General features: G+C 41.7%; 1 protein-coding gene across 14 annotated transcripts in view; it reads left to right on the top strand.

The window, feature by feature from the left end:
- Positions 1-1,470: 1,470 nt before the first annotated feature.
- SSBP2 (single stranded DNA binding protein 2) overlaps positions 1,471-26,120 on the top strand; it is a 135,567-nt gene continuing 110,917 nt past the window's right edge. For 6 of the 14 annotated variants that reach the window (XR_010745844.1, XM_066339397.1, XM_066339393.1 and 3 more), the window contains exon 1: positions 1,472-1,702. Coding sequence is in view for 13 of the 14 variants with exons in the window: in XM_066339397.1 (XP_066195494.1) it covers positions 1,644-1,702 (59 nt within the window). In the remaining variant the exon portion in view is untranslated. Of the gene's footprint in view, positions 1,703-26,120 lie in introns of all 14 variants that reach the window. The other 8 variants (XM_066339392.1, XM_066339396.1, XM_066339395.1 and 5 more) reach the window with 3 other exon arrangements.

Raw genomic sequence — 26,120 nt, 5'->3', positions numbered from 1 at the left:
ATAACCCGCTTCCTCTGGTTTCCTAGGTGTAACTCGGGAGCAGGAGTCTCGGTCCCTACCAGGGTGAATGATGTCAGCCTAATTTACTTCTTTCCCTAGATCCACTCCAACCACACTCTCACGCTCTTAATAAAAATAATAATAAAAAACATACAATGGGGTGAAAGACCAAGACAAACCAACTTTGGCACAAAATGGCTTTTGTTGCCGTGTGCTTTAATTTGATGAATTATTGCGGTGGGCTCCAAGAGCACGCACATCCCACGCCGGGCAGGGAACTGCCACAAGCACCTCGGATTCTCCAGCCTCTCTCACTCCTTCCTGTTGTCTCTGCTACTCCCTCGCTAATTTGTTCCAGTCGCTCATTAATACTCTCCTAATCCCCCCCTCCCCAGTTTCACCTCACCAACCATTCCCTTCGCTCCACCAGCTCAGAATCCAGAGGATGTTTTTTTCCCCTTGCAGCTCCAACAATGATAAACAGATGCTGGTGGTCTATGTCTGGCACAACTTCCCTGCTCGAATTTTGGTCGGGTTTTTCACGGTCCTGCTTGTTCCTGACATTTGCCTGCCAACATGACGGGGAGATAGATGTTGGGTGCATTTGACAAAAAAAAAAAAAAAAACCAAAACAAAACAAAAGGGCTTGGCATTAAACACTAAAAGTATCAAAATACTAAAAGCCCCCCCTCCCACGGTCACACATTGGAGTGGGTTTACCAGGTTAGCCGTAGTTTAAACATAAGCAGGCATCAATATCTGCAAAATTTGGGACTGTGGTTGAGAAAGAAGAGCGGAAAAATTCCAGAGCTTCGGGTACTTAAAAAAGAGAAACCAAGTAACAAATGGCCCCAGTGGCTGCTCTCGCTCTCTCTCCCCTCTCTGCGGAGCACGCTATTATTGCCATGTAACTTTAAAAAAAAAAATTAAAAATCAAAGCATTTCCTTGAATTTTCTTCAGACCGCGGGTGTTTTTTATTTGTCTTTATTTATTTCTTTTTTTTCTCTTTTTTTTTTTTTTTTTTTTTTTTTTTTTTTTTTTTTTAATTAAGCTACTCTAAGACACGCTGCTTTGGTTCAGGAAATGTTTCCTGCCCACCTCCAGCCCGGTCCCGGCTCTCTCTCTCCTCCGTCCCCGTGAGGTCCCTTCCCCTGGGGCGCCCTCGGGGCAGAGGGGTGTGAGGAGACCCTCGGGGGTGCGTTTGGGGTGGGGGCCCGGGTGCGGGTGCCGAGGCGGCCGGCCCGGGGGGGGTCCGGTGGGGACACGGAGCGCCCAACCCGGCGGTGCTCGGGCCGGGGCGGCCGCGAGTCCGGTCCGCAGTTTGCGTCTCTCCGGCGCGCTCCCCGCTCGGCGGCGCGGCGGCGGGGGGCGCGGCGGGCGCCGGGAACAGCCGGTTGTTTAAAATCCTTCTCGAACCGTTTCTAATTCCCCCTCGCGCGGGGAGGGCGGGCGGGCGGGAGCGGCGCGCGGGGGGGGGCGGGGCCGCGCCCGGCCGGATGCGCGCCCCGTCCATCACCGCGCGGGGGGCGGGCCCGGCCAATGGCGGGCGCGTGTGGCGCCCGTCACCGTGGCGACGGGGCCGGTCCCGGGGAGGCGGTGATGGGTTGACAGGTGCGTGACAGTCGGGAGCTTCTCCGCAGGCATGTACGGCAAAGGCAAGAGCAACAGCAGCGTCCCGTCCGACAGCCAGGCCCGCGAGAAGTGAGTGCCCCCCTCGCCCCCGGCCCCTGCGCGCGCGGCCCCCTCACAAACTTTGCGGCGCTCCGCGGCGCGGCCCGGAGCTCCGCCGGCTCGGTCGCTCCGTGCCGGGGGGTCCCCGCGCCGGGACCCGGCGTCTGAGCTCGGGAGAGGCGGCGGCGGCGTCCCCCCGGCCCGCTGCCCCGCCGTGCCCGCCTCGCAGCCCGGCCCCGCAAGGTGCCGGGACCCCTTCGGTAACAAAGAGCCCGGGCTGGGGGCCGGGGCCGCGTCCCGCCGCGTCCCAACTCGCCGCCTCGCAACTTTTGCCACGGCCCCCCATTGTTCGCTCTCGAGGGGCCCCGCGCCCGCCCCGCCGCACAAAGGGGAGCGGGCACCGCGCCCCCCGCCTGGGGCCGGCCGGGCTCCCGCTGCCTGCCCAAACTCATGCTGGGTTTGATTATTTTTTATTTCCGATTGCGCGTAACGCGCTCCGGCGTTCTCCTGCTCGCTGCCCGACGGGAAGGGCTGGGGGTGCCCCCGAGCCGGGCACCGCCGGGAAAGAAAACCGGGGAGGAAACCCCAGTTTTTTGGTAATGGACGGCGTCTCCTCAAGTTGTCCTGCAGCGGCTGCGACTTGGCGTGACCGAGGCCGGTTTTGGCACGCTGGGGGTGGAGGGGGAGGAAAAGCCCGTGCAGGAAGGAGGAGGAGGAGGAGGAGGAGGAAGAGGAGGAGGGGGGCGAAGTGTAGCGGAGGTGGGAAGGTCAGGGTAAGGCTGCTGAGGGGGTCCGGAGACGGAGACCTCCGTCCAGAGACCGGGTTCGCACCTCTCTTCCAAAAATCGCATCGTTCCGGAGCGGGTTCAGCAGCGGGATCTGCGCTCCGGGCAACGCCGAGGAGTTTCCCTTCAGGCAGCTTGTCTTGAACCTTCACCTAAAAGTTTTTGTTTATTGGGTGTTTTTCTTTTTGGGGTGTGTGTGTGAGTTTAGGAATTTTGGGTTTGATGGTTTTATTTGGTTTGGGGTGGGTTTTTTTGCCCCCTCCCCCCTTTTTTTTTTTTTAATGTTGGGTTCTTTTTGTGCTTTTTTTTATTTTTGGTTTTGTTTGTTTGGGGTTTTTTGGTTGATTTGGGGGGTTTTTTGGTGTTGTTATTTTTTTGTTGTTGTTGTTGTGGGTTTTTTTTTGGTGGTTTGGTTTTTTTGGGTTTTTTTAAGACTTCCTAATTCCAGAGGCTGGCATGCACGCTTCCTGAAACAGCAGCAGGCCAGGCATCTGTTTCTATAGGAGAGGGAGGTGGTAGGGGGAATTTGAGGGGTTTGACAATTTCACACCTAACTTTGCCACGGGAAAGTGGAGGGAAACGAAGGCAGCCCTGACGGAAGCGTTAATTGCTGAGGTGGGGCGGGAGACACAACTTGGGCTCTGAAATCTGATCAACTAGTGGCACTACTTAGTTCCAGTGGAGGGATAATTTTAAAAATAATTGCTTAACCGCCTAGTGGAAGCACTGTTTATTTGTCCTAGCAAAATTAGGGAATCAAACCATTTCCTCGTGCTACATGGTTGCTGGTGTTTGTCAATACACTCGGTAAATCACTGAAGGGCACAGTGGGATCTCACAGTGGGACTAAAAACAAATCCATAGGGCTGCTGTGCGTCGGATCAGATGAAGATCATGTTGTTTTAATTCTGCTTTGCAAAAGCTACCCAGTACAAGCCACACACACAAGTGCTCTGGTCGTGGGGCTGATACTTTAAACGGTTTTCAATCGTATTCTTTCATTGTAGCCGATTTTTCTTCGGGGTTCTTGATGCTGTGAAGCACATAATATTTCGTTTGGCCAAAAAATGCTTAATAATTTTCAGGGCAAGCTTGCCAAACTGCCTTACTGCCAAGCAGCAACTGCCCTCGTAAGTTAAGTTTGTGAGGACCTGCTAGATGGTGCTATTCGATTTAAATACACGTTGTCTCCCACTTCGAACTAACAGCTGGAAATGTGGGCTTCTCATGTGTAGATTATTTTATTGAAAACACTGAAATGGTTTGTTTTTAGATCGTGGACTTGAGAGGTCAGAAACTTCGTGGTTGCATCTACTTAGAGATGAACTCAGCTGAGACTTAGAAACGTCCTTTTTCTCCCCCTCCTCTTTCCTCCAGTGGGAAGAAAAAAAAAAAAAAAAAAAAGATAAAGGCTTTGAGACTTGCTTTGTAATGTGGAATACCAACCGTTATGTATAGTCTACATTTCAGATTTTTTCGGTATTTCATCTGTTAAAATTTCTTCTTTCTGATTAGATCACATCCTTCCCATTTTCATGTGTTTTATTTCTGATTTCCAAAAAACTGTGGTTACATTTTTTTTCCTCTTAGGACATTGTTTTGCAGCCACGCAATGCTTATCCCAAGGTGATGCATGAGTTTTTGTTCTGCTCTAAAAGAAGTGGCTGTCCAATCACATATCTCTACAAAAATACAGCTCTGACTTCTGCGTGAGACTGGAAAACCACATTTGGGAAACCACAGAGAAAAATACATATGTTTGACTGATACAAGAAGTACTTATTCAATCAAGATGAGTGAGATTATAATTATGTTTAATATCAAAGTTTTTCAAACAGAATATTCAACTGAACAGTGGTGTGTCTCCTCAAGATTTTAAGTGCCTAAAATATGTAGCCAGTAACCAATCTCCAAAATACACTTGTAATAACTGAGGAAATAAATTTTTAAAAAAATTTCACTCCCTCAGTTTTTAATGGCCTGATTGTGTAGACCATGTCTCTTCCCCATAAGGATGTGTGCCAGTGGGAGGACCGGGTGTGAAAAGCTTATTTAGCAAGTGTGGAAAAGATGTGTATTGTTCAGCTGCTGTTAGTGATATTTGTTGTGATATATTGTACAGAACAGCCCAGTGCCAAGTGTGTCTTGTAGCATGGTGTCTTGCTGTGTGCTGCATTCAGTATTTGTGTCCTTTGAGGTTATGTAATTACTATAAAAACGAACAAGTTTTGCCAGCCATTTGTAATAGCCCTTGGCAAATTTTCAGTTCCAAGATGGCATTTGTTTTATGGTCCCTCTCTTTGTCCCTTCTGCTTGACCTCTGGGGTAAATTGCCTGTGTATTTAGATTTGCAACACATGTGAAGTGTGGGTAGATGAATTTGGGGGCAACAATAACGAATTTTGTGCCAGAGAGGTGCAGCACTGCACAGCTGGTAAAACACTGAAGGTGAGAGCACACTCTGCCTGTGAGGCATGAGGAAGGTGAAGAGACAAAAATCACAAGAGTCTTTGTGCCCCTTCCTCTCACTCTGGAACAGCTATGCCTTAATTTTGGGCTGTGTCCATCCGAGTTGCTGAAGGATAGGAAAGTTGTGTTAAACTGTAGCTCCTCACCACGCTGCTCTGCGGGTACCACCTCAGACCCGACTAGATTGTCAAAGGAAAAAAAGACTAAAAAGTATCCACACATGCGTTATTGTTATCTCTTCACATCAACTGTAAACGATCTTTTTTAATCTCCTCCCCCCCCCCCCCCCTTATTCCTTTAAATAGGACTATTTCAGATTAGGAATTTGGATCTGCCAGCACTTCACCAAATGGTGAAACTTTGTAAACTTTTAATCTTTGAGAAAAAAAAAAAAAAAAAAGACCAGACCACACAAGTTCCATTTGCAAATGCAACTATCTGTCTATATATAAATAATACTTCAAATTGAAAATACATATGTAGAAAAGCAATTCTAAAAAACATGTAAGGAAAACTAAGTTCTGATGGGAATATATGTTTTGAGTTCAATTTCCTTCATGTTCCAGTGGTCTTCCAAACTAGTCCTCTTCCCAAGATATTCTTAACCTTCCTGAGGCTTGGAAGACACACAGATTTTGGTTAAAAACTGACTTGAATTACTAGAGACTGTGACTTAATTTGTTATAAAAGGATGCCTTTTCAAAATATTGTTTCTCCTAAGGTCTGTTTTGAGAGGTTGGCTGTTGTATGTACAGTTCCTTTGAGTGGAGTTCTTTGAATTTCTTTTTTCGTTCTTCTCCCCTCAGATTTGAAAAGACTGCACGAGTTTACATATTTAAGTCTCCTTTTTCCACTGCAGTGTTTGTAAGCTACATCAAAATAAGATTCAAGTAAAAATTTACCGGCTTCAGTGATGATGAGTTTGCTACTCAACCCTGGGAAATGGCCAGCAAGTTTTTAAGTTGCTAGTGGCAAAAGATACATCAATTCCACACCACCCACCCCTCCCCCCTCCCCACACACCTTTGGAAGACAAATCTGGTAGTTTAACCTTGCCTGTTTTAGAAAGTTTGGGGTTTGTATTTATCCATCAGGTCTGGCTTGTAAAAGTTGCAGTTGTGCTGTTCAGGATTCTGTGAATATCAGGCATTTTAGAAGAATACACCTTTTAATAACTGTGCAGAAGGGAGGGCTCAGGAAATAGTAGCTATTTATCAGTATTTATTATTTGCCATGTGCTTCAGGTGCTCCCTTACTCTCCACCGGTGTCTTGGGAGCACACAAAAATGTTTCAGGTAATGAACATGCTGCCATTCAGATTAAACAGGTACAGAGAAGAAATGAATTCTGCTTAAATTACAGACATATGATGCTGTCACAAATATTAAAGCAGCCAAGATTTTAGTACCTTTTCCAAACTTCAGCTGTTTGGGTGGAAAAGTTACAATGCAATTTTTAAACCTTATGCCGATTTATTTAACTTTTTTGTGTGTGTAAAAGATCAGCTGAAATGTGGCCCATTTTGAAAACTGGGCAAAGACAATACACGTTTTCCAACATTTAAAAAGTTTTCTCAACTTGCACCGTGGAAGACTAATGATACCCCTCTCCTTAGAAACACTTGAAATCTGGTTGAAAAAGAAAAGGATGAGGGATTTGATTCCAGAGATGTGTCTTTCTCCCATTTGCATGACAAAGCATCTGAATTTAGCCAGGATACAAGGCTTTTCAAAAAGATCCATTTGCATATGCTTAGGGCTTACTGACTGTAATCGCTGAATATTTCATCTTCGCTGGGAGGCAGCAGATCCTGGGATCAGAGGGGAGGAAAATTGGGGATGGGTGGGAAGGAAAGTGGAGATGTGAGCAGCTGGAGCCTGCAGCTGTGAGGTGCCAGGGATAACAGGGAGCATGGAGGAAACAGGATGGAAATGGCCAGTCAGGAGAGAGGAGACAGAGAATTGTTCCATAAGAGAACTGGCCCTGGGATCAGGGGTCTGGCATCAGGGATCTGGGAGGAGGCTGCAGCATCTGGACTAGGGATACAGAGCTGAGAGAGAGCAGAGAGAGCAAAGCCAGGACATCCAGGAGGCAGCTCAGGAAGTGGGAGGCCTTTGTTGAATTCAGAGGAACATTCTGTTCCTCCAGGTGCTTGGAAATGACCATTATTCCTTTGCTGCCAGGAAGGACTTGAGAGAGCTGGGGTGTAAAATTTGTTGTCTCCAAGGTAAAACTGACCCACACCTATGAGATGACAGCTGACTGAAGGGTGTGTGGCAGTCCTAGAGTGATGTCTCAGAGATGTTAAGAGTCCCAGGAAGGAAGGATTTGCCATTCAGAAGCAGCTGGAGCAGTGTGTCTCTACAGTGTCTGGGTGCTGTAATTGCATTCCCAAAAATGTTCTCTTAACTTGGAAAGTGCAGATATACACAGTGTTTTTCTCACTTTGCCCTCATTTGCATGTTCAGTGAATTTTTTTTTTGCCCTCTGGGGGGGGGGAAGAAAAAAAAAAAAAAAAAAGCTCAGGGGTTTTTATTGTGTGGGGAAGAGCATTGTTTTGGTAATGAGCAGCTATCTGATAATTTGCTATTTTGCTGTCTAGCGGTTTGTGCCTTATGGCTGCCTTGCTGTTTCATAATACTGCTGTTCATACAGAAGATTGTGTTGTTTCTTTTGTACCTAGCTCCACAGTGTCTGAGCTTCACCTCTAAAAGTAGGCATCAAGCCACTCCTGACCAACAGCCAGTTTAGAAGAGGGAGTAAGATGCAGAAAAGCTAAAGACAAAAGTGTTCATCAATTATTGGATGCCCAATTTGAGCTATGTAGCCCTGAATTGTTTTTTCCCTCTATTGGAGTGTCACATAAACCAGAAATACAAATAGGCAGCTTCCACTGTTTCTCTTGCCACAAGATGAGATGCCAAAGGAACTTGTAGAAATGTAGTATTTTTGTGAAACTGCTGTTTCTCTTGTGGATACACTTCAAACTGGAAAATGAACTCAAAGTTATCCAGGGTGGAGAGTTGCACACTCACCTGCAGCAAGGCCTCTCCAGGCTGCTATGCTTAGGGAGGGAGACTCACAGAGGCATGGTTCTGTGGTTTGGGGTGACTGATTGAGCATAGCCACTTCATGGAAGCGTCACTGCCCTGCACAGCTTCATGTGGTGCTCTGCAGGTAATGAGCAATGGGATCAAAATGTCTTATTTTTTAGAATTTTCTGCTAAGACTCCTTTGGGCGAAACCAGATGATATTTTTTGTCCATCAGGGTTCAGCAGCTACATCTACAGAGCCTTCCAGCTGTGTTGCTTGGAGTTAGGACCACTTGTTTCCTGCTTTTTTTAGTGCACAAACATTCCAGGAAGGAGCGCTGGTCCAGGCTGAGTCACAGCTGAGGGTTTTTTTCTGCTCAGTTGAGCCACTGACCCCTAACACCAGGTTGTTCAGGCAGTGGGCAGGTGTTATTTCAGCTCCTGAGAGAAAATCATCCGCAGGTACCAGCAAACGTGTTAATCCAGAAATCTTGATGACCTTTGTTCATGCTTCTTCAGTCTTTGAGGTATTCTCACTTCCAGTTCCAGGAAGGGAACAGGTGAGAACATAAAATGTCCCTTTCTAAGAAACTGAAATACGGCTATTGTCAAGACCATAGAGTCCTAGCTTTCACTTTCCATCAAATATAAAAATAAACTAAACATTTTTGTGGTGGGTCATTTTTTTCCCTTTCACACCTTCTGTGGATTTTGCCTCTGGACTGTTTGTTTTTTTTCTCCATATTGTTAGTAGTTTATCCAGAGCAGAATGAAATAATTACCTTGCATTTGACATAATATAGATAAAACAATGCTGTTAATACTCTCTGGAACACTTGCATGTTTATTGTTGTTATTGCTGGGGGAGTTGTTTGTTTGTTTGGGGGGTTTTATTTTGTTTTTTAAGTAATCCATTTTTGTAGTCGTGCGCCCTCCAGGTTCTTTGTGCAACACAGCTGCCTTGCCAATTATTCCCCATTTCATATTTGTGTCTTTGATTTCTTAGTCCTGAGCATGGTACTCCACATTTGCCTGTATTGAATTTTCTATTATTAACTTTCCATATTCTTTTCCTGTCCCCAGAAGAGCTTGTAATATTTCCTGATTTGTCATATACACTTCTGTATTTCTACATACTGCTCGTTAATGAAAGTCTTTTAGTGGGGTTGGCTTAGGGTAGGAAGAGCTTTCCTGAAATGTTCTCTTTTGTATAGAAACATGCTGTTAGTGGCTCTTCCATAATTTATTTTATGTGATTGTACCTTGAGTTTTCATTTTATGAAGATGTTTGCTGATTGGAGGCATCATCTGATAGGCCAAGAGTCTGAAGTTAAAATATTTAACCTTTCTACTTGTTCCTCCTTGCCTACTGCCCGCTTTCCCAGGTGAACCACACTGAGCTAACACTTTTTCTTGACAGATAATGTTGGCCTCTTGCCTTTCTTGTTCTTGTTCTGAAACTGTTTCTATCCCTTGAAGCCCTTCCTTTCCTCTCCCTTTACCCCTCAATTGCCTGTACCCAGTGCCACCTGAGCCTCTTGTGGAGAAGCCTTTGGGCTCCTCCAAGCCCCAGCTGCACACAGCTTTGACATACACATCTTTACTCTAGGAAAACCAGCCTAGTTTGTGATAGCATAATGAAAATTTAAATTAATATAATTTATTTGCCTGTGTTTTCTTTAGGCGTTCCAAAGTTCTCTCAAGCTTTCTCCAGGCAAGAGTACCCTGATTTTTTGAGGGTTTATTTTTAAGCTGGAGCCACCTGTGAAAGAAAACTGTGACAGGACACTTTTTTTTGCCCCACTTCATTTCCTGTGCAAATATTAATTGAAAATTACAATTTGAGGAAATTCTGATTTCAGGAATCACATTTCTGATGGCAGGTATAGTTTTTCAGCAGTGGTTGTGGATTAGCTCCTCTGTGCATTGAATTCATGGGCTATTTTACTCCATCCTTGTTAGGCTTGAAATCTGCCTTTGAACTTATGTCTTGATTTTTTTTTTTTGAATTTGTGTGGGTCTGGTTGAAGTACAACCCTTGGTGTTAACCCCAAACTCTTAAGGGGATTGATCAGGCCTAAATTGCCAATGAATTCCTAACTTGCCACTTAGGCTTGACTGTTTCTTTTCCTCCTTTTTCCTATTCCTAAATAAAATACTGTCTTTGAAAGAAATTTCCATCATGAAGAACTTTAGGAAGTTACTGATTGCAAGGTGTCCTGTGTGTTACATTATTTCCATTTTGTTTCCAATGCCTCTGGGTCTTGGGAGAGATTTCACCTTCGAACCAAACCAAACCCCTCTAATTTTCGTTGGAAGAATCCAGTGTTTTGAAAATACAGAAGCAGTAAATAGTCACTACTAAGGGGTTACCAGTATATGTAATTTCCAGTGCATGCAATTCTATTTTTATATTGCTATTGATAATGTCTTGTTACAAGCAAGTGCATTTTAATATTGATTTAATGAGTTTTGAAAGTTAACAAGAATGTTCCACAGCTGGAATTAAGCATTTTTAGAGATAGTAAAAGAAAGTAAAAACTATCTATGCTTTCTGTGATAAACACCTTAATGCTTATTAAAAACTGTTGAGTTTTGGTCTTGAAAACCTGATTTAGTGATTAGGAAAAAAATTCCAGCAGCATCAGTGGCAAACTGAAGTAGCCTGTGTTCCTTTCCTTGGGAGGGATATTGCTTTCTGACTAAGATACTGGAGTGCAGAAATGGAAGTGTAATTCCTTAATAAATATGTTGTTCTTAAAACTGTTGGGACAGAGTGGGTCATGTGGCTGACAGGATGTATGATTGTGTCATAAATACAGGGACATTTGCAAGGATCGAGGTGAGGGCTGCCACCTGATGCTCTTCAGAATTTTGTGGTGCTTTATCAGATCCCTGTAGCAGCAAGAGCAGGATTTGAGAATCTGCTGATTTCTCCATGCTCTATATGTTATTTATGTTCTTCTCCCAGATAATTCTCAAAGAGTGAGAGCCAGCCTTGGATGGCTCCTGTTTGGGTCAGCCTTTGAGCTGAGGTGCTGGTGGGGAGGTGCAGGTCCTTTTTGAGTGGTTAGAGTGTTGTGGGTGAGTTACTGAAGTTTCATCGGGTCTATTAGGAATAACAAAGCTCCCTTGACAAATCTGAAGCTGCCCTGGAGGTAAAGATTATGACTCCTATTGTGTGTTTCTTGAACTGTTTGGCTCCTTTAATTGTTTATTGTTTAATATTCCTTGGAATGTGTATCTTCATGTACATGAAAGTGATGTTTAAAAAAATAAATGTCATATGTTCCAGCCTAAGGAATTTAATTTTCCTGTATCTTTGTATGCACATTGTAAAATAATACAAATGTAAGTTGATTTTTTGGGTTGAAGTATATAATCAACAAATAAACACACAGAGCTTGTACACAGGACAGTTGGTTAACAAAAACACAAAGCTGGAAAAGATGAAGGAGATCTTCTGATCAGGAGATGAAGAGCAGTGTTGGAAGTTTGGAAATGTGCCTCTGGTGATGATAATTGGCTTGAGAGCAGACCTGAAAGGTAAAACACCTTGGTGTTCCTGACTTCTGATGCAGCTCCTCAAATCCAGTGTCACTTCTAATTTTGATAAATGTACATCTAATTCTCTATGAGGGAAAGATGTTTACTTTTACAAGACCATTATGTGTAGACGCGTGCATGCACAAACCTATTTGTATATACTTCAAAATATTAGAAATAATATGAGGTATTATAATGCAGCAAAACCCAAATAAGCAAGCAACTCCAACCCCAAATAAAACTATTATGCTTTAAAGATGCAAGACTTAAATAATTTGTAGTTAGGAAAAATGAATGGAAAAACCTATTTGAATGATTTTACAGATTATCCTAAATATATGATTAGAAACAAAAGCAGACTGGAGTATTGGATGCAGATGCATTCCTATTAAATCCAGTAATTTTAAAAAGTTGTTTATAAAACATTACCCATATTCCCCAAACAGTCCTGTAAGAATGTAGTAAATAATTCTAAACTAGGAAATAGAAGTGAAGGGTAGAAGTTGCCCAGTATCAGTCTCCAGTTCTGGGTGGGATTACTCATGTAGGAGAAAAAAACCCTCAAATAATAGACAGAAGGTTTTCTTGTCATAAAACCAGAAATATTTTTCCTGTAAAACAATGTAAGTGGATTGAGCAGTTTTTCACTCATATCACTGTCTAGTAAAGCTCTTACAAAATACGTCAAGAAGTCAAAAAAGGACTCTGTGGTTTCAATACTTGGGCTGTAAGCCAAATAAATGCATTTGAAAATGCAGGGTCATGCCTGCAGCAGCTTGTGGGAGTACCTTTTCCATATTTCTGAGAGCAGGTTGTGCATAAGGGGCTCCCTGATAGAGCAGCACGGGGGATGATCAGCTGCAGCCACAGGAAACACACAGAGCTTATGAAAGTATTTTGGTATTAGTTTATGTTTAATTTCTCTTTGCACAGTGTACACATTCAATGGGCAAGGCATAATTAGAGGGACTCTCTGGTGTGGTGTGTTTTTACAGAGAGCTTTGCCTTCTGCAAATGGTTGTGGGCTGAAGTGAGCACAGGCACTTAATGCTCAGCACAAACATTGGAAATCCTCAGTAATTCAGGGCACAAGTGAAAAATTAATTGAGGAAAGGGTAGGGAAACCTAACCCATGGCCGTGTCAGATGTGCCTCGGCTTCCTGACACCTTATTCTGAGGGTGTTGTGAAAGGAACCAAGAAACAAGATTAAAGGGACCAACAGTACAACTTGGCAAAGTATTTGCTGTGTATTCTGCAGGCTCAAAATGGAAATATTTTCATGTTCATCCTGCCTTTGTGATTCAGTTGTGGAATTCAGCTAAACTTCAGTCCAGTTCTGTGACAGGCAGTTTTTAACAAGCTCATAAGTTTCTTGGTGTTTCTCATTTCCCAGTCCAGGACCATATTTAAAGAGTTAACATAGCTGAAAGAGAGAGGCCTGTTGCATTCTCCCAGCACCACTTTTTCTCACCGTGTTGCCTGTGCTTGTGTGTGTTTGTAGGTTTATGTATGAATATATATAATATTTATGTATCAAGGGTTGATATCTTTGTCTTTAGTACAAGTAAACGGGCATAACTTGCATGTGTTGAATCACAGAAGCACATTGGTAGGGAAAAAAAGACAAACAGTTTTGATTCAAATATGGAATAAAATTAAAGGGCATTTTCACAGTTAATGGAATAACTGCATTCTTGGTCCACTTTTGAGCCAGTTCAATGTCAGCCTTATACCCTTGTCATGTTGCGTGGTATGGAAACACAAAATTTACTGTGTCCTACCTGTTGGTTGTGTAATGACTAGTTGCTTCACCAAGGCTGATTTTATGTTCAGCACCTGTCTTGTCTTTAGGATCGATATTGAACACCTATATTTACTTCTCTTCAGGACCAACAAAAGGACTACCCAACAACCCAGCTTCTTAAAGCAAAGTATTTGTTTAGAGCAATGTGAATGAGAACCTCTGAAAAGAGCAAAAGCAGTTCATATGTATAACTCTTTCTGCCTTGGAATGCACTACTCCCCTAATGCTAATCTGGTCGAACAAGATTTTAATTCCCCATCAAGCTTCTATCCATGTTTCTCCCCAGTAGCACCAGCAACTGACACGAGTTTATCAAAAGAAAGAGTTTTTTCTTACCTTTTGACACACTAAGTGACCTGAAAAAGCTTTGGTGCTCCAAAAGCTTATTCCTTCTTGTTTGCCTGTTTTTTAGTTTGTGGTGTTTTTATTTCCCTCCAGTTCTATTGGTTCTGTCTAGGTATACGACAGAACCTCACAGTCTGGTTCCAAGGCTTGGGACAACTCTGAAAGCAGCATGAAAACCAGGATGAAGGGTTCTATTCTGGAGGTGGTGGAGGGATCTCAGATTGGTGGGGATCTTGTGCTCTTAAGCCAGCTGGCAGATATTTTAGCTGAACATGAGCATTTGAAGAGGACAGGACAGGTGTACCACTGTCTAAAACAATACAGAAGCCATCTCAAGGATCAGATTGTGTTTGAACCCTCTTTTGCCACACAGCCTTATAGCTTGAAATTGTGACATAAAAATTCTGTGTGTTCTAAGCTAATACACAATGTGACTCAGATGTGCTGCTAGGACAAACTTTCCTGTCTCTTCCCTCAACTCGCTTCAGCACAGGAAGCTTCCCAGAACCCATGTCTTCAGCCAACATGAAAAATCGAAAAATTACTGTTACAAACTGTTAGAAGAAGTTCTTTCAGGGATGTGATACAATCCATGAGTTATGCTATTATGCTTCTCAGTGAAGATGTTGCAGTGTCCTTACATTGGAGTCAAGGTTTTTTCCCTTTATGTTCAAAGATTCAAGTTTGGTAAACGATCATTTTCCAGCCCACTCCTACTGTTCTGTGTTTGTATTCTAGAGTCCAAGAATATTTCTTTCTGAGATGGCTGGGATCAGAGTATTTCCTAGTGGCAGAGTTATATTTTTGTTTTACTTACATCATGCAGTTTGTAAAATTAAGTGAATTTCATCAGTCTCTTGGGCATTCAAGTGATGTTTAGATACAGACTTGAGCCGTATCCTCTTTCCTGAGTTTTTATTTCTACAAGAAAGGGAGATGTTGGTGTGCAGAAGCATCCTACCCTGCCATGGAATACTGCAGGGAAGGAGGCACTTGAGGATGACTCTGAAAGGTCCAAACCCTTTTGAGTGTTTCTGGCATGTGACCCAATGTGATGCACAAATGTCAAGTATGTGATTATGAAATGGTGAGTCTTGTGATGTGTTTTAGGCAGATCATTTCTCTTTATGCAGGATGCTCCATCCAGAATGAAGGAGTGGGATGCCATTGTAAATTATTTTCTGGTTTAGTAGTCCTAAGACACCATGTTTGCTGTGTTTCCTCCATAGCTGAAACAAGCCTATCCTGCTCAGCTTCTTTTTTCTTCTGAGTGGAAGGCTGTTAAATGTAGGTGGCATGGCCTTGCTTTTTGGTACCCTACCTGCCCAAAAATGAAAGAACTGGGTGATGTGCATGTGTCTGCTTGCAAACCAAAGCCAAGCTGGTTCTTCTAGTTCTGGGTTTTCTCATTGGAGACTGCGTCAAGGTAAGTTTGAGAAATATGTAAGAAATAAAGAATGCAGCCCATGTCTGGAAATCTTGTTGGCTAAGAGGTGAATTTAAAATATCCATAGTTTGGATATTGCAGTTCCAGCTGTAGGTGTTAAGAGCCTTCTGGAGCAACAACCCACTAACCTCAGGAGAAGGCTCCAGGAGCAGCCGTTTACTCAGTGTGGTCATTTACTGTCTCTGGAGCCTTTCAGGAGGCACAGGGGTTCCTCAGGCCAGGTGTGTGTGTGTGTGACAGAACTATTGTGGTGACCCTTCCAGGACCTGAGCTGAAGCTGGGAATTGCTGCTCTCCCAGCAGGACTCCTCCACTGGGTTTGTATCCCTGTCCCCCCTCCCCTCCTTCCATGCACTGTGTGCTGCATGTTGAACAGGGTGAGTCACCTCTTTTATTATGTTTTGAATACTTTCCTCCCAAATGTAGTTTATTTTCTGCAGGGAAAGGAAAGAATTTATGCTGTCCTGGTTCCTTATTTTTATCAGAGCTCTTGCTAACAACTTCCAGCTGAGGGAGTTCTTTATATTTTTAGCCTGAGATATTTAGCTATTTGAGCCTCTCTACATGTTTCCCTTCTGATATATATTAACTGGAGGGGGAGGATGGTTCTTGTCAGTTAATATATTCGTGAGCATGCCTGCCAAATTGCCCACACTGACTCCCAGGAAACTGAACATTTTAGAGTTGGGGGGAAGTTTGAGTCTTGGTCTGAAGTATTTGCATCAGCTTCATTACTCCATTCTCTGACTGATGCTGCCATAGATGTGTTCTCACTGAAGCTTCCTTTTAGTTTTAAGAAGTGGTGTTCGTATAAAAAAATAGACGTAATTGATTTCTGCTTAAAAACAGAAGTAAATAAACTAAAAAGTGGAGAATCATGAGATGGGATATTACATTAAAAAATAATTTCTTTGAAAAATCTTCCTTCTTTTTTTTCCAAGTAGCAGAATCCTCACCTTTATTACTAATGTCTTATTGGTTGTCTGGTCTGTGGTCTGATGGAGTTCTTCAATTTTCCAGATATTGTACCTGATGACGCATCTTACACACAGCATTTTCAAGTTTCAAAATAACCTTATGGTTCCCTGAAACCCACATGAACACTGCTTTGAAAGAAAACATTTAAAATTACTCACATTGAGCTTTTGCCTTTAAGATCCACTTCAGCTTGATAATTTCACAGATCTTATTGTCATCAGTTCTTTCCCCTTTTCCTAGCAAAGTTTCATACTCAAGATGAAAAGCTGTATATTTGCCTCAGTGAAATGTAGTCATTCCAGCAACTGCTCCAGCATTGTCCCTGTTCGGCCTGGGAGGTCGGGGTGAGAGGGGCAGGTGGTGAGAATCATGCTTAGTTTAAAATGAAAATTAAATGGCATTTAGTGTTGAATATAAATGGACCATGGTGTCTTTTCTCTGCATCCCCTCCAAGGTGTTTGTTTATATTGGACAATACATCCCATGGCCCCTGCTCTGCAGACTGAGGAGATGACTCTGCCTTCTACACAGAGACTTTGTCTGAGTGCTCTGGTTCCAGTCGGCCCTGTGGCAGGAGCTGGAACTGCTCGAAGGCTGCTGCAGCCACCAGAATGTATCTATCCCATTAACTGGGACCAGCTAGGCACACGCCTGCAGCACCTCCTCACCACCGAGGGATTCCATTAGGGACCCTAAACCTTCTGGTAGCCATTGGCAAAGCTGAATGAAGCCTTCAAGTTGGCACCTAATATAGTACTGGGGGTGGTGGGGTTATTTTTGGGTGTGTGTTCCCAAAGGCTTTTAAAATGTTTAAATTTATTTAAAAAAAAATTAAAAATATTTATTTAGTCCTTCCTGTCCTCCTCCTCCATGAGAGTGGGTAGTCACAAGTTCCTCCTCAGATACAAATCCCTGCTGGATGCAGTTGACTATAGGTGCACCAGTTTTGTTTCTAAAGACAGGTTCATGTTGTATCCTTAGCTATCATCTCCGCCTTTTGGCACAGACGGTCTCTGTGCACCTTTGCATGTATATACACATTATAAAAGGTTTTAGGAGAGCTGCTGTTGTTTGGAGCTGTCAGTCTCCTGCTCTGTGATGAGTGAGGGTGGTGAGAATTTGTGGGGCAGCACTACTACCTCCAGAATGATATCTGGTTGGTGTGAGGGCTTCTCCCTGGGACTGAAGGATTAACCAAATAATAACCTTAAGCTTCATAACAACTTAGTGAGAAGTCAAAATTTCATTACTTTTAATTGTTTTGTAGTATGCCAGTAGAATCACACTGTTGGCATCTTGGTTGGAAATTTCTTTCTCTTTGCAAATCCAGTTCTAATAAAGTTTTAATTTTTTTTAATATATTTTTCTGACTGAATTTCCTATGCAAGTTGTTTTAAATTGCCGTGCAAGTCGCAGGGATTCTAAATAAACTGAGCAGCTGACTCATTATTTTTGCCATTTGTACAACTATTTTTTCCAGTGGTCCTTCATAAACATGAAAAGTTTGTAAAATCCTTGCAGGAAAGGGATTTGTTACAAAAAAGCTGCAGTGAGCGATAAAAGTTTGGTAGTCTTTTTTCAAGCTTATATTTTAAATCTCTTACTCTGATAATGACCAAGCCGGCTCTAGCTTTGCTGATGAGACCTGACAAGATCATCATCCATGTGATTTCATTTGTTGTTTTCATGACAGCCCTGGGGAGAGAAATAACTGGAGCAGGAGTGAAGCTGTGCTCTCCTCCAGAGCAACTTGGGCACTGAAAACAACAGAGATTTTAACAGATAAATATGTATTTATGTAGAGTGCACATAAAACGCGGGCATCAGCAAAACCCTTTAGCCCAGGTGGGATGGGAATCAATGGGAGACAATCACCCTCCCAGGGACGAGGTGGAGCAAGATGCACTGGAATTTGGGGAACTTCGAGTACTTTGTCAAACTAGTCGTTTATCGAGTGTCTCCTGTTAATCTTCCATCTCCAGGTTACTGGTTTTGAAATTGAGTCCTGCTGTTGTAAAGTTTGCACCCGCCGATTGTTCACCTGAGGGAAGTGCGAAAATCACCTCAAGGGGCTGATGTTTCCCCTCTCACCTGCAAAGGTCACAGGTTGCATGAGAAAGGGAAAAGCTCCAGCCCCAGGCGCTGCTCTGAAAAGCTGTTTCTAGAATTAACACCAATACTTGGAATAGAAGCATCGGGGGAACATATTCCTAGTTTAGGGTAGTGTGTACTGAATGCTTCAGCTCGATATTGAAGTCACAAGTACTGATATTTGGGATGGGATTTTTTTGTTGTTGTTTTGTCGTTGTGGTTTGGGTGGGGGTTTGTGGGGGGTTTGTGTTGTCTGTTTTTTTGGGAGTTTTTTCTTTTTTCGGTTGGGGTTTTTGTTTGGTTGGTTGGTTTTTAATTTTGCGAAGGGGTTGGGTTTTTTTGGAGGGGGATTAGTTTGAGGATTTTTTTTTTTTTATTTGTTTTCAGTGTTTTGGGGTGCATATGCTAAGTTTTTGTGAGGAGGGTGATACCACCTCAGGAGCTCTCCGTGCATGGTCAAATCCACATTAATTTTGTACCCTATCCAGGCCTTTGGTGCCTGCATATATGAATAATGCAGGTGTACGAAGTCTAAAAGGGATTAGTAACTTTCTCAATCAAAACGTCTCATCTTTATCAACATTTGTTGTGCAAACGGCAGACACATCTTGGAATGAGAACAGTATATTTCTTCTACTGTTTTAAATGAAATAGTTTTGTAGGCTTTTGAGTGAAAAAAGCAGGAATGCATGTTCAGGTCTGAGTCAAATGTTGAAAAATTGCAGTCTCTCGATAACCTTTACTCCTGCATTCCTTATAATTATTTCAGTGATGTTGGCTAAGGATGAATATAAAAAGAAATGATTGTTACTCCTTGTATTTTCCTTCCAAAAACCCACCCAAAACTCCAATATTTGGATGATTTAATGAGATCATCACTGTGATCAAACTGTGATAGAACTGTGATCAAACTCATGAACAAGCAGCAAATGTTGCTTTCAGTAATTCCATGTGAGGTTTTCACAAACAGGCAAGCAATGGCTCATGTTTATTAAAGCAAGTGGGTAAGATGACTTAAACAGTGAGGGGTACTGAAAAAAGTTTTCTCTGTTTCAGTTGAGTGGCCTTCCAGGGAAATGAGGAGGTGACACTGACTGTTTTGACTTAGATTTTTAAGTGTGGCATTGAGTGTTGAAGACATGAAGGGCAAGACTGAGTTTCCTGAGGAATCTTTGTGGCCAGTGCTGGTGAGCAGCTTGTCCCAAATGTCCCCACAGGCCTGGATGGGAGATGGAGCAGGGTCTGGCTTCTCTTGTGGGGTGGCAGAGCCCTGGGAGAGTTGCCCAGGGAGGGTCTTGGAATTCCTCTCTCTAGAGACATTCTAAGTTCCTGTGTCCTGTGGAGGAGACTGTACCCCTCCTAAAAACCCAGGAGACAAAAAGGTGTGATAACCACCTGGATTCTCTTTCTGTGCACCAGCCAGGTCACTGCTGTCTGTGTGTGGAGGGGAGGAATGGGCTTTGTGAGGAGATGATGTCTTTCTCTTCTTGGCCATAACAGATCAGGTTGGTAAAATATTTGGTTTTCCAGTTTTTGGATTGTCAGGATGTCTGGATGAAAGGCCCAATAAATGGTAAGCACTCTTAACTTTGTTCACCATAAGTCCCAGAGCTCTCACAGGGCTTCAGTTTGTTCTGATGGTTGATGCACATAACAAGATACCTTTGGAAAATATATTTCATTAAAAATTATCTCTATGGCTGTTGCACCTTCAGGGAGGATTGGGGAAATTGCAGAAATTCCCAGTAGAAATAATTTATTAAAGGTAGGCTGCATGGAGCTCAGATTTCAGTTACTTTCACGGCAGCAAGACTTGTGTACCTCCAGATACTCCCTTTTCTTCTCCTGCTACTCCCTTTTTTCTGCAGTCCCACATTTCTAGGGATTAAGAGAGTTTGACAAGACATCATAGAGATTAACATTTCTGAGTGCATCTCCATCTCTTGCAGTCTCATGGTTGATACAGTTTGAGGATTACCCACCTCTTGTCCCTTTTCAAGGGCATTTAATTTTGGAGTTTTTGCCATTTCCTTTGGGGCACAAGAAGCAGTGTCCCTGGGTTTAGGTTTCAGTCACAGTAAGGATTGTGCTTTCCTGGAGAGAGGAAGCAGTGAGGAACCACAGAGAGGCCACCTCCTGAAAAACAAGGACATTATTTAGGTCAGAAGCACTGGGAAAGAAGCACATAGTGAAATAATGAGCAGTCTTTAACTGTGCTGATCTTGCCAGGGTTGTCTTGAGGTTCATGTTGGACTTTACAGATCTTTATCTCAGATTTGCTTGTTCAGTTGTTATTCCCATAAATGCATTTTTCCCCCCACCTAAGATTGTTGCTTTGTAGTCTGAGGACACCTTCAAAGCTGTGCATCTCTTGAGGGACTTGATCTTCAAAGGATTGGATAGTTGCATGAGAGTCCTGGAAGGGTTGTGTTCATCACCCTGGAGGGTGCTTAAGACCTTTTTAGTGACTTCCAATCCTGTGTGGGCTTGTCTTGTTGACCAAGCAGTGGAAAAATTGCATCACCTGTACAGGCATGATGGAAACACCAGGAAATTCTCTACTGTGTTGGCACTTCCATTTCCTTGCTAGAAAGAAACCAGAGGTTGCTCTGGTAGGGGATGTTTAAGTTCTTGCACCTCAGTGTTGTCACTACCGCTGTGTTCTTTCCTGCTGCTCTCACCACCAGCTCTGCTCCTCTAATTCCCCTCTGGTACCTCTGTCCATCCAGCTCTGGGCTGTCTTGCCAAGAATCTTAAATGCCACATAATGTGTGTCATCCTGTGGTTATTCTTCTGTGTCTTTCCTAATGTTTTCTTTTACCTGAATGTTCTGTGTTAGCTCTGCTTACTTTTTTCTTACACATCTTAAAAAACAATGATAAATCTTGTCTTCATTTGTGAACTCAAAGCTTCTTTTCTCTTTTATTCAAATTACACAGTTATTCCCTTGTCATCTTTCCCAAGGCCTTCATATGGACAAGAACCTGTTTGGTTTGTTTTTCTGTTTGTACATTCATGTTAAGTGAGATGGTACATAGAAGGCATAATTTAGATCTGAAGAGGGCATTTTATTGCTAAGGCCAGGCATTTTTCACATGCACAAAGAGCAGCCTTGACTGTGATTTATATTTCTAATTGACTTTAAATAGATGAGTAGTTTTGAACTGTATGAGTTAATTATACTGTGAGCCTTTCCTGGTGCAGTGTTTCTTTCCTGAATGAATCCAGACCACTGGGAGCAAAGAGTTAAACAGTCTGCTGTTCTATTCCTGATTAGGATTTTTTTTTTTTTTTTGCATGTGGTCTTACTTGCAGTTGTTTCTCCTGAACATGTTGTCAGAGATGAGCAACACAGGCAACACATGTAGCACCACTGATATTTTTGGGGTTGATATTCCACCAGTTTGTTCAAATCTTGTGCTGCTCAGAAGAGATGTGTCCCATAAGGAAAAATCCGTATGGAAAATTCTGAGTTTAATCAGAAAAATGCCACAAGTTTTAGCAGTGTTACAAAGCTGTGGTTGATTACTCACTGAGCTGGAGAAAAATCCCAGAAAGAAGAGGTGCCAACAGCAGACTTAAAAACTTAGAGGGAAGTGTTGCTCCCTGTGTCTTGCCATTAAGGAACTTTCCTTGTGTTCTGCTATGGTGTATTTGCTTTAAGTTTAATGCAGTTCTCACACAAGAAGAATTAGCATTTATAGAAAAAATTAAACTAGTGCAATGCCAGAAGGAACCACAAAATGCCTTGTACATGCTAAAATTATTAACTGATTTTAATACTTAAAAATATAAAGAATATTAGCTGGTCTGAAAGAGAAGACTGACCCTCAGTTAACTTACAACATTATTTCCAGAGCTGTTAAAACTAGAGTGGCAAAATACACAGTTTTCCTAAAATTTTCACTCACTCCTGGGTAAGCAAGGTACCCTAGGCAGCCATGCCTGGGGTCATCTTATTAAAAAGAGTATTTGTAAAGCACTCCAGCCTACCCAAGGTTAAAAATGAAACTTCTCCAAGAGATGCATGACAGAGGTATGAAAACACCTTTCTATTGCACCTAAACATGGCTTCAGTTTTGTTAACAGTGCCATCATAACCATTTCACATAAATTTCTGGGATATCCCCTGCATGATACAGAATTCTGAGATAGGTGATGGGCTGTGCTGTTTGGCTATATTTTTATATCCTCAAATGTGTATTGCTGTTAAGTTCTTTGTAAGTGGAGTTTGCTTCTTAATGCAGCTGTTAAGATTCTGCAGACACCTTCATTGTGGGAGTAAAGGCCAGTCCAGTCATGCTTTATAGTAAGAGTACATTTATAAATTGTTTATAAAGGGCTAATAAATAATTAATGTCTGTTATTAAACAGGTTACAGGCATGAAGAGTGTGTATTATGTATGGCAATAAACACACAGTAGAAGGTGTTAAAGACAGTGTTTTGTCTAACTCCTGCCCTAAAATCCATAACAAATGACCCTTTGTTAAACATATATATTAAACATTTGATTTACTCAATGCATATTTATAAATACTTTATAGTTAGTGCTAAATATAATTCCAGGACTTGACTCCAGCCTTCTAGTAAAACCCTTCTGAGGAGGGAATGGCTTTTTGAGGTGAAATTGAAATCCACAGCCTGTGAATGCCTGGTGCTGTGCTGAAAAGCTCTCTTCTTGTAATATACTAATAAAAGGATATTTTAAAAAACTAATGTGTGTTTTCTAAATATACACAGGACCAAGCCAAGCATCAGTAATTTGGAAGATAAAGTAAGGTATTTTAACTTAAATACAAGATTTAGATTCAAGTCTTAGTTTGAGTCACGTTGAGAATGAGAAATGGTATTCCTGATGAAAAATAATTTCTGTGTTTAAACAGGCTGTTACATTTTATTTGGTTTTGGTTTTAATGCAGCCATCTGCTGATGCAAATAAAGATTTGCACTTAATGTACATTTCTGTATATATGTACAACTTCTTGTGAGATCTAGAACTAGATCTTCTAGTTTTACCTTGAAGAGAGAAACTTTTGCAGATACAATGTACACAATACTGAATTATTATGACAGATATATTGTGAAGCTTTTTTTTTAGTCATGGATCTTTGTGGTGTGCCTTTCCTTGTCCTTTTATCTTTGATGGTAGCTGGTTTTATTAATTTCAGGTGTAGTCTGGTTTCTCTGATTGAATCTGTCTCCACTAGATGTGAGACAGAACTGAGAGATATTCACCACTTAGCTGAGAATTGAAAATTTTGTGGGTTTTTTTATTCTGTTCAATATCAAGTGAACAGTTAATGCAGAAACAGGAGAGTTCCTTAGTAACTCACAAGTGTTGATTTCCTTTTCACTTTAATGCTACTCATTGCAAGTTTAATACCTTTTTCTTCACTCAGAGTTTTTGCAGTCGTTCAGAGTCATGCATCAATACTTTTTTTTAAAGTTTGGTTCATAATTTTTCTTCATAAAAGCTTTATGTGGCATAAGCATAGTTTCATAATTATTTGAACATTGTAAAACCAAAGTGGTTGTGCCTGAAGAATTCTATCTTCTGCCTTTCTGTGTGTAAGAGGTGAAACAGGGAGGCATAAACTGATTTATTTGTGCTGATAAAAATAAATAGTTGGTAGAAAGAGTAAAAGGATCTTGATAGACTTTTGTTCATCAGTTGGTGCCAGAAGTGACTTGTGAAAAATCTTTGATGAAGTCTTGGAATGTCTCTTTCCCTTCTCCCACCCCTGGCAGTACCAGCACCCCACCACAACGTAGCAGAGATAATGCTGGCAGGCTGCAGAAAAAGCAGCCGTTAAAAGCAAGTCTCTTTCCCCTTCCTTCTGCAGGTAAGAGCCTTGTTGAAGATAAGGATCAGCAAAGCAAATTCTGGTTCTCTGCTATTTGTAATTCCCATGATTTGGTCTTCTTAAACCAAAATCTTCTTTTGAGAGTTTGCAAATTCAAGATTAGTTTCTCTTTTACTGCTAAGAAAAAGGGAAAATGAAGAAAGGAGGATAAAGGCAATAAATGAAGCATGGAATAGCAGCGTAATTATTGCAGTGTGCTTGGAAGTCTCCAAGACCATGTTGGACAGCCTGGAAGATGTGGAAGATGTCCCTGCCCATGGCAGGGGGGACAGGATGAGTTTTAAGGTCTCTTCCAACCCAAACCATTCCACGAATCTGGTATTCTGTGTGTGTACTTCTGTTGCTCAAGATCAGAATCTCTTTAGTACCACATAAATATCTCAAATCAATTTCAAGTAGTGTGTAAACAGCATCCTAAATACAAATATTTGCAGAATCTTAATATTCTATTCATATTAACTTGAGAAGTGAAAAACATTTGAAAGTTATGTAGATTTTTTTGAAATTAACTTTTCTGTGTTCTCAAGCAGTTTGAGATTTCATTCTTTAAAATGTCACTGAGAAGGAATGAAAAATTGTGCTCAGGCAGGATTTTGTGTGTGAGCAATAAGCAAACTGGTGTTTATATTTAATAAAATATTTTTGAGTTAATTTTGAAAGTCAATTTTTTTGCACTATTATTACAGAAGATTTTTACATTAAATGGTTTATCACTCATAATATATTGGAAAATACTTTCTGAAATTCTCCTTAGCAAAACTGCCTGAAGTTCTTGCATAGAGCTCGCAAGTATTTTTAATCTGTAATCCTTTGACTCCATTAAGACATCTTCACTATCTTTGTCCTTTTGGTCACAAGCTGAGAGTTTTAAGTACTTCTTTGCTATGCCTGAAGTGCCACGGATGGTGATCCCCAAGGGTCTTGGTGCTTGGAATTGTTGTGCCATGGCTGTGGTCAGGTATTGGCTTAGTCAGGTACATTAATGGGTACATAATATTAGAGCACATCAACTCACTGAAGCATAAACATCTGGCTGTGAAGAGCTTAAATTGTCTGGCTGTGAAGAGCCCAACTTATTTATTATGAACTTATTTTTCCTTAATATTTTTTTTCCTTTCTTTTTCTCCCTCATTTTTATTCCCCCAACCCCACCTTTTTTTAACTTCATATATTTATTTATATTCAGTTTTACTTTTCAGTGCCAGCTCCTGGCATCCTAAAACCTGTCCATGCCCAGTCAAAATCTCCTGTTTCCCTGTTTACTTGCTGCAGAAATTGCATCTTGACAACATGACGTTGACATATCCTGTATTTCTTGCCCTGCCTGCCTATGAAGTTATCCATGAAGCCAACTTAATAACTGAACCCAGTGTAGATTAGAGTATTCTAGTAATCCATACTTAAGAAAATAGAGAATTTTCCCCTGTAAAATGTAAGGCAATGCTTTCTTTAACTGAATATGTCCTGAGCAGAAATGCACTTGTAACTTTTAAGAGCAGAACTGACAGTATAAGTTGGGTCCTGCACATGGTAGAACTGAGGTCTTTTGGCTGCTTATGCCCTTTAAGTTTTGATTTAGCAATAAGTGCACAGCTGGAGATTGTGTGCCAAATGGTTTGGCTGTTTTCCCTGTTTCATGTACAAGCAAATCCAATACTGTGTTGGTTCTTCTACCAAGCATCAGCTGTCAGTGCAGAATCAAACACTTCCCATCCCTTTTCTTTCGTATCTGGTTTCTTTCTTTCAAACACTAGCCAGTGGTAGCAATTTGGAGAGCTAGCATTCAAATTTTCTAGACTGAGAGTCAAACATTTGGTAGTAGAAATTCAGTACTACAAGGTTTTATTACTGCTGAGGGTTTTTTTAAGTTTTGGGGTTTCTAATGTGTGGATAAACTCTTTGTGAGCCTGATTTTCAAATATCTTCTCCTGTTGCTGAGATTTTTTTTTTAATTGGAAAGTGTTCTTACTATTAAAAAATAGTGTGAGGATATGGAAAACCAATCACAATGGGTTTTTTTATGATCTACATTTTAAAAGGAAGGTGTTTCTGGTAACTTCCAGTTCAGGGTCTTAGCAAATTATT

This window comes from Sylvia atricapilla, chromosome Z (assembly GCF_009819655.1).
Source record: "Sylvia atricapilla isolate bSylAtr1 chromosome Z, bSylAtr1.pri, whole genome shotgun sequence".
NCBI lineage: Eukaryota > Metazoa > Chordata > Aves > Passeriformes > Sylviidae > Sylvia > Sylvia atricapilla.
This window is presented reverse-complemented; position numbering and strand designations above follow the sequence as displayed.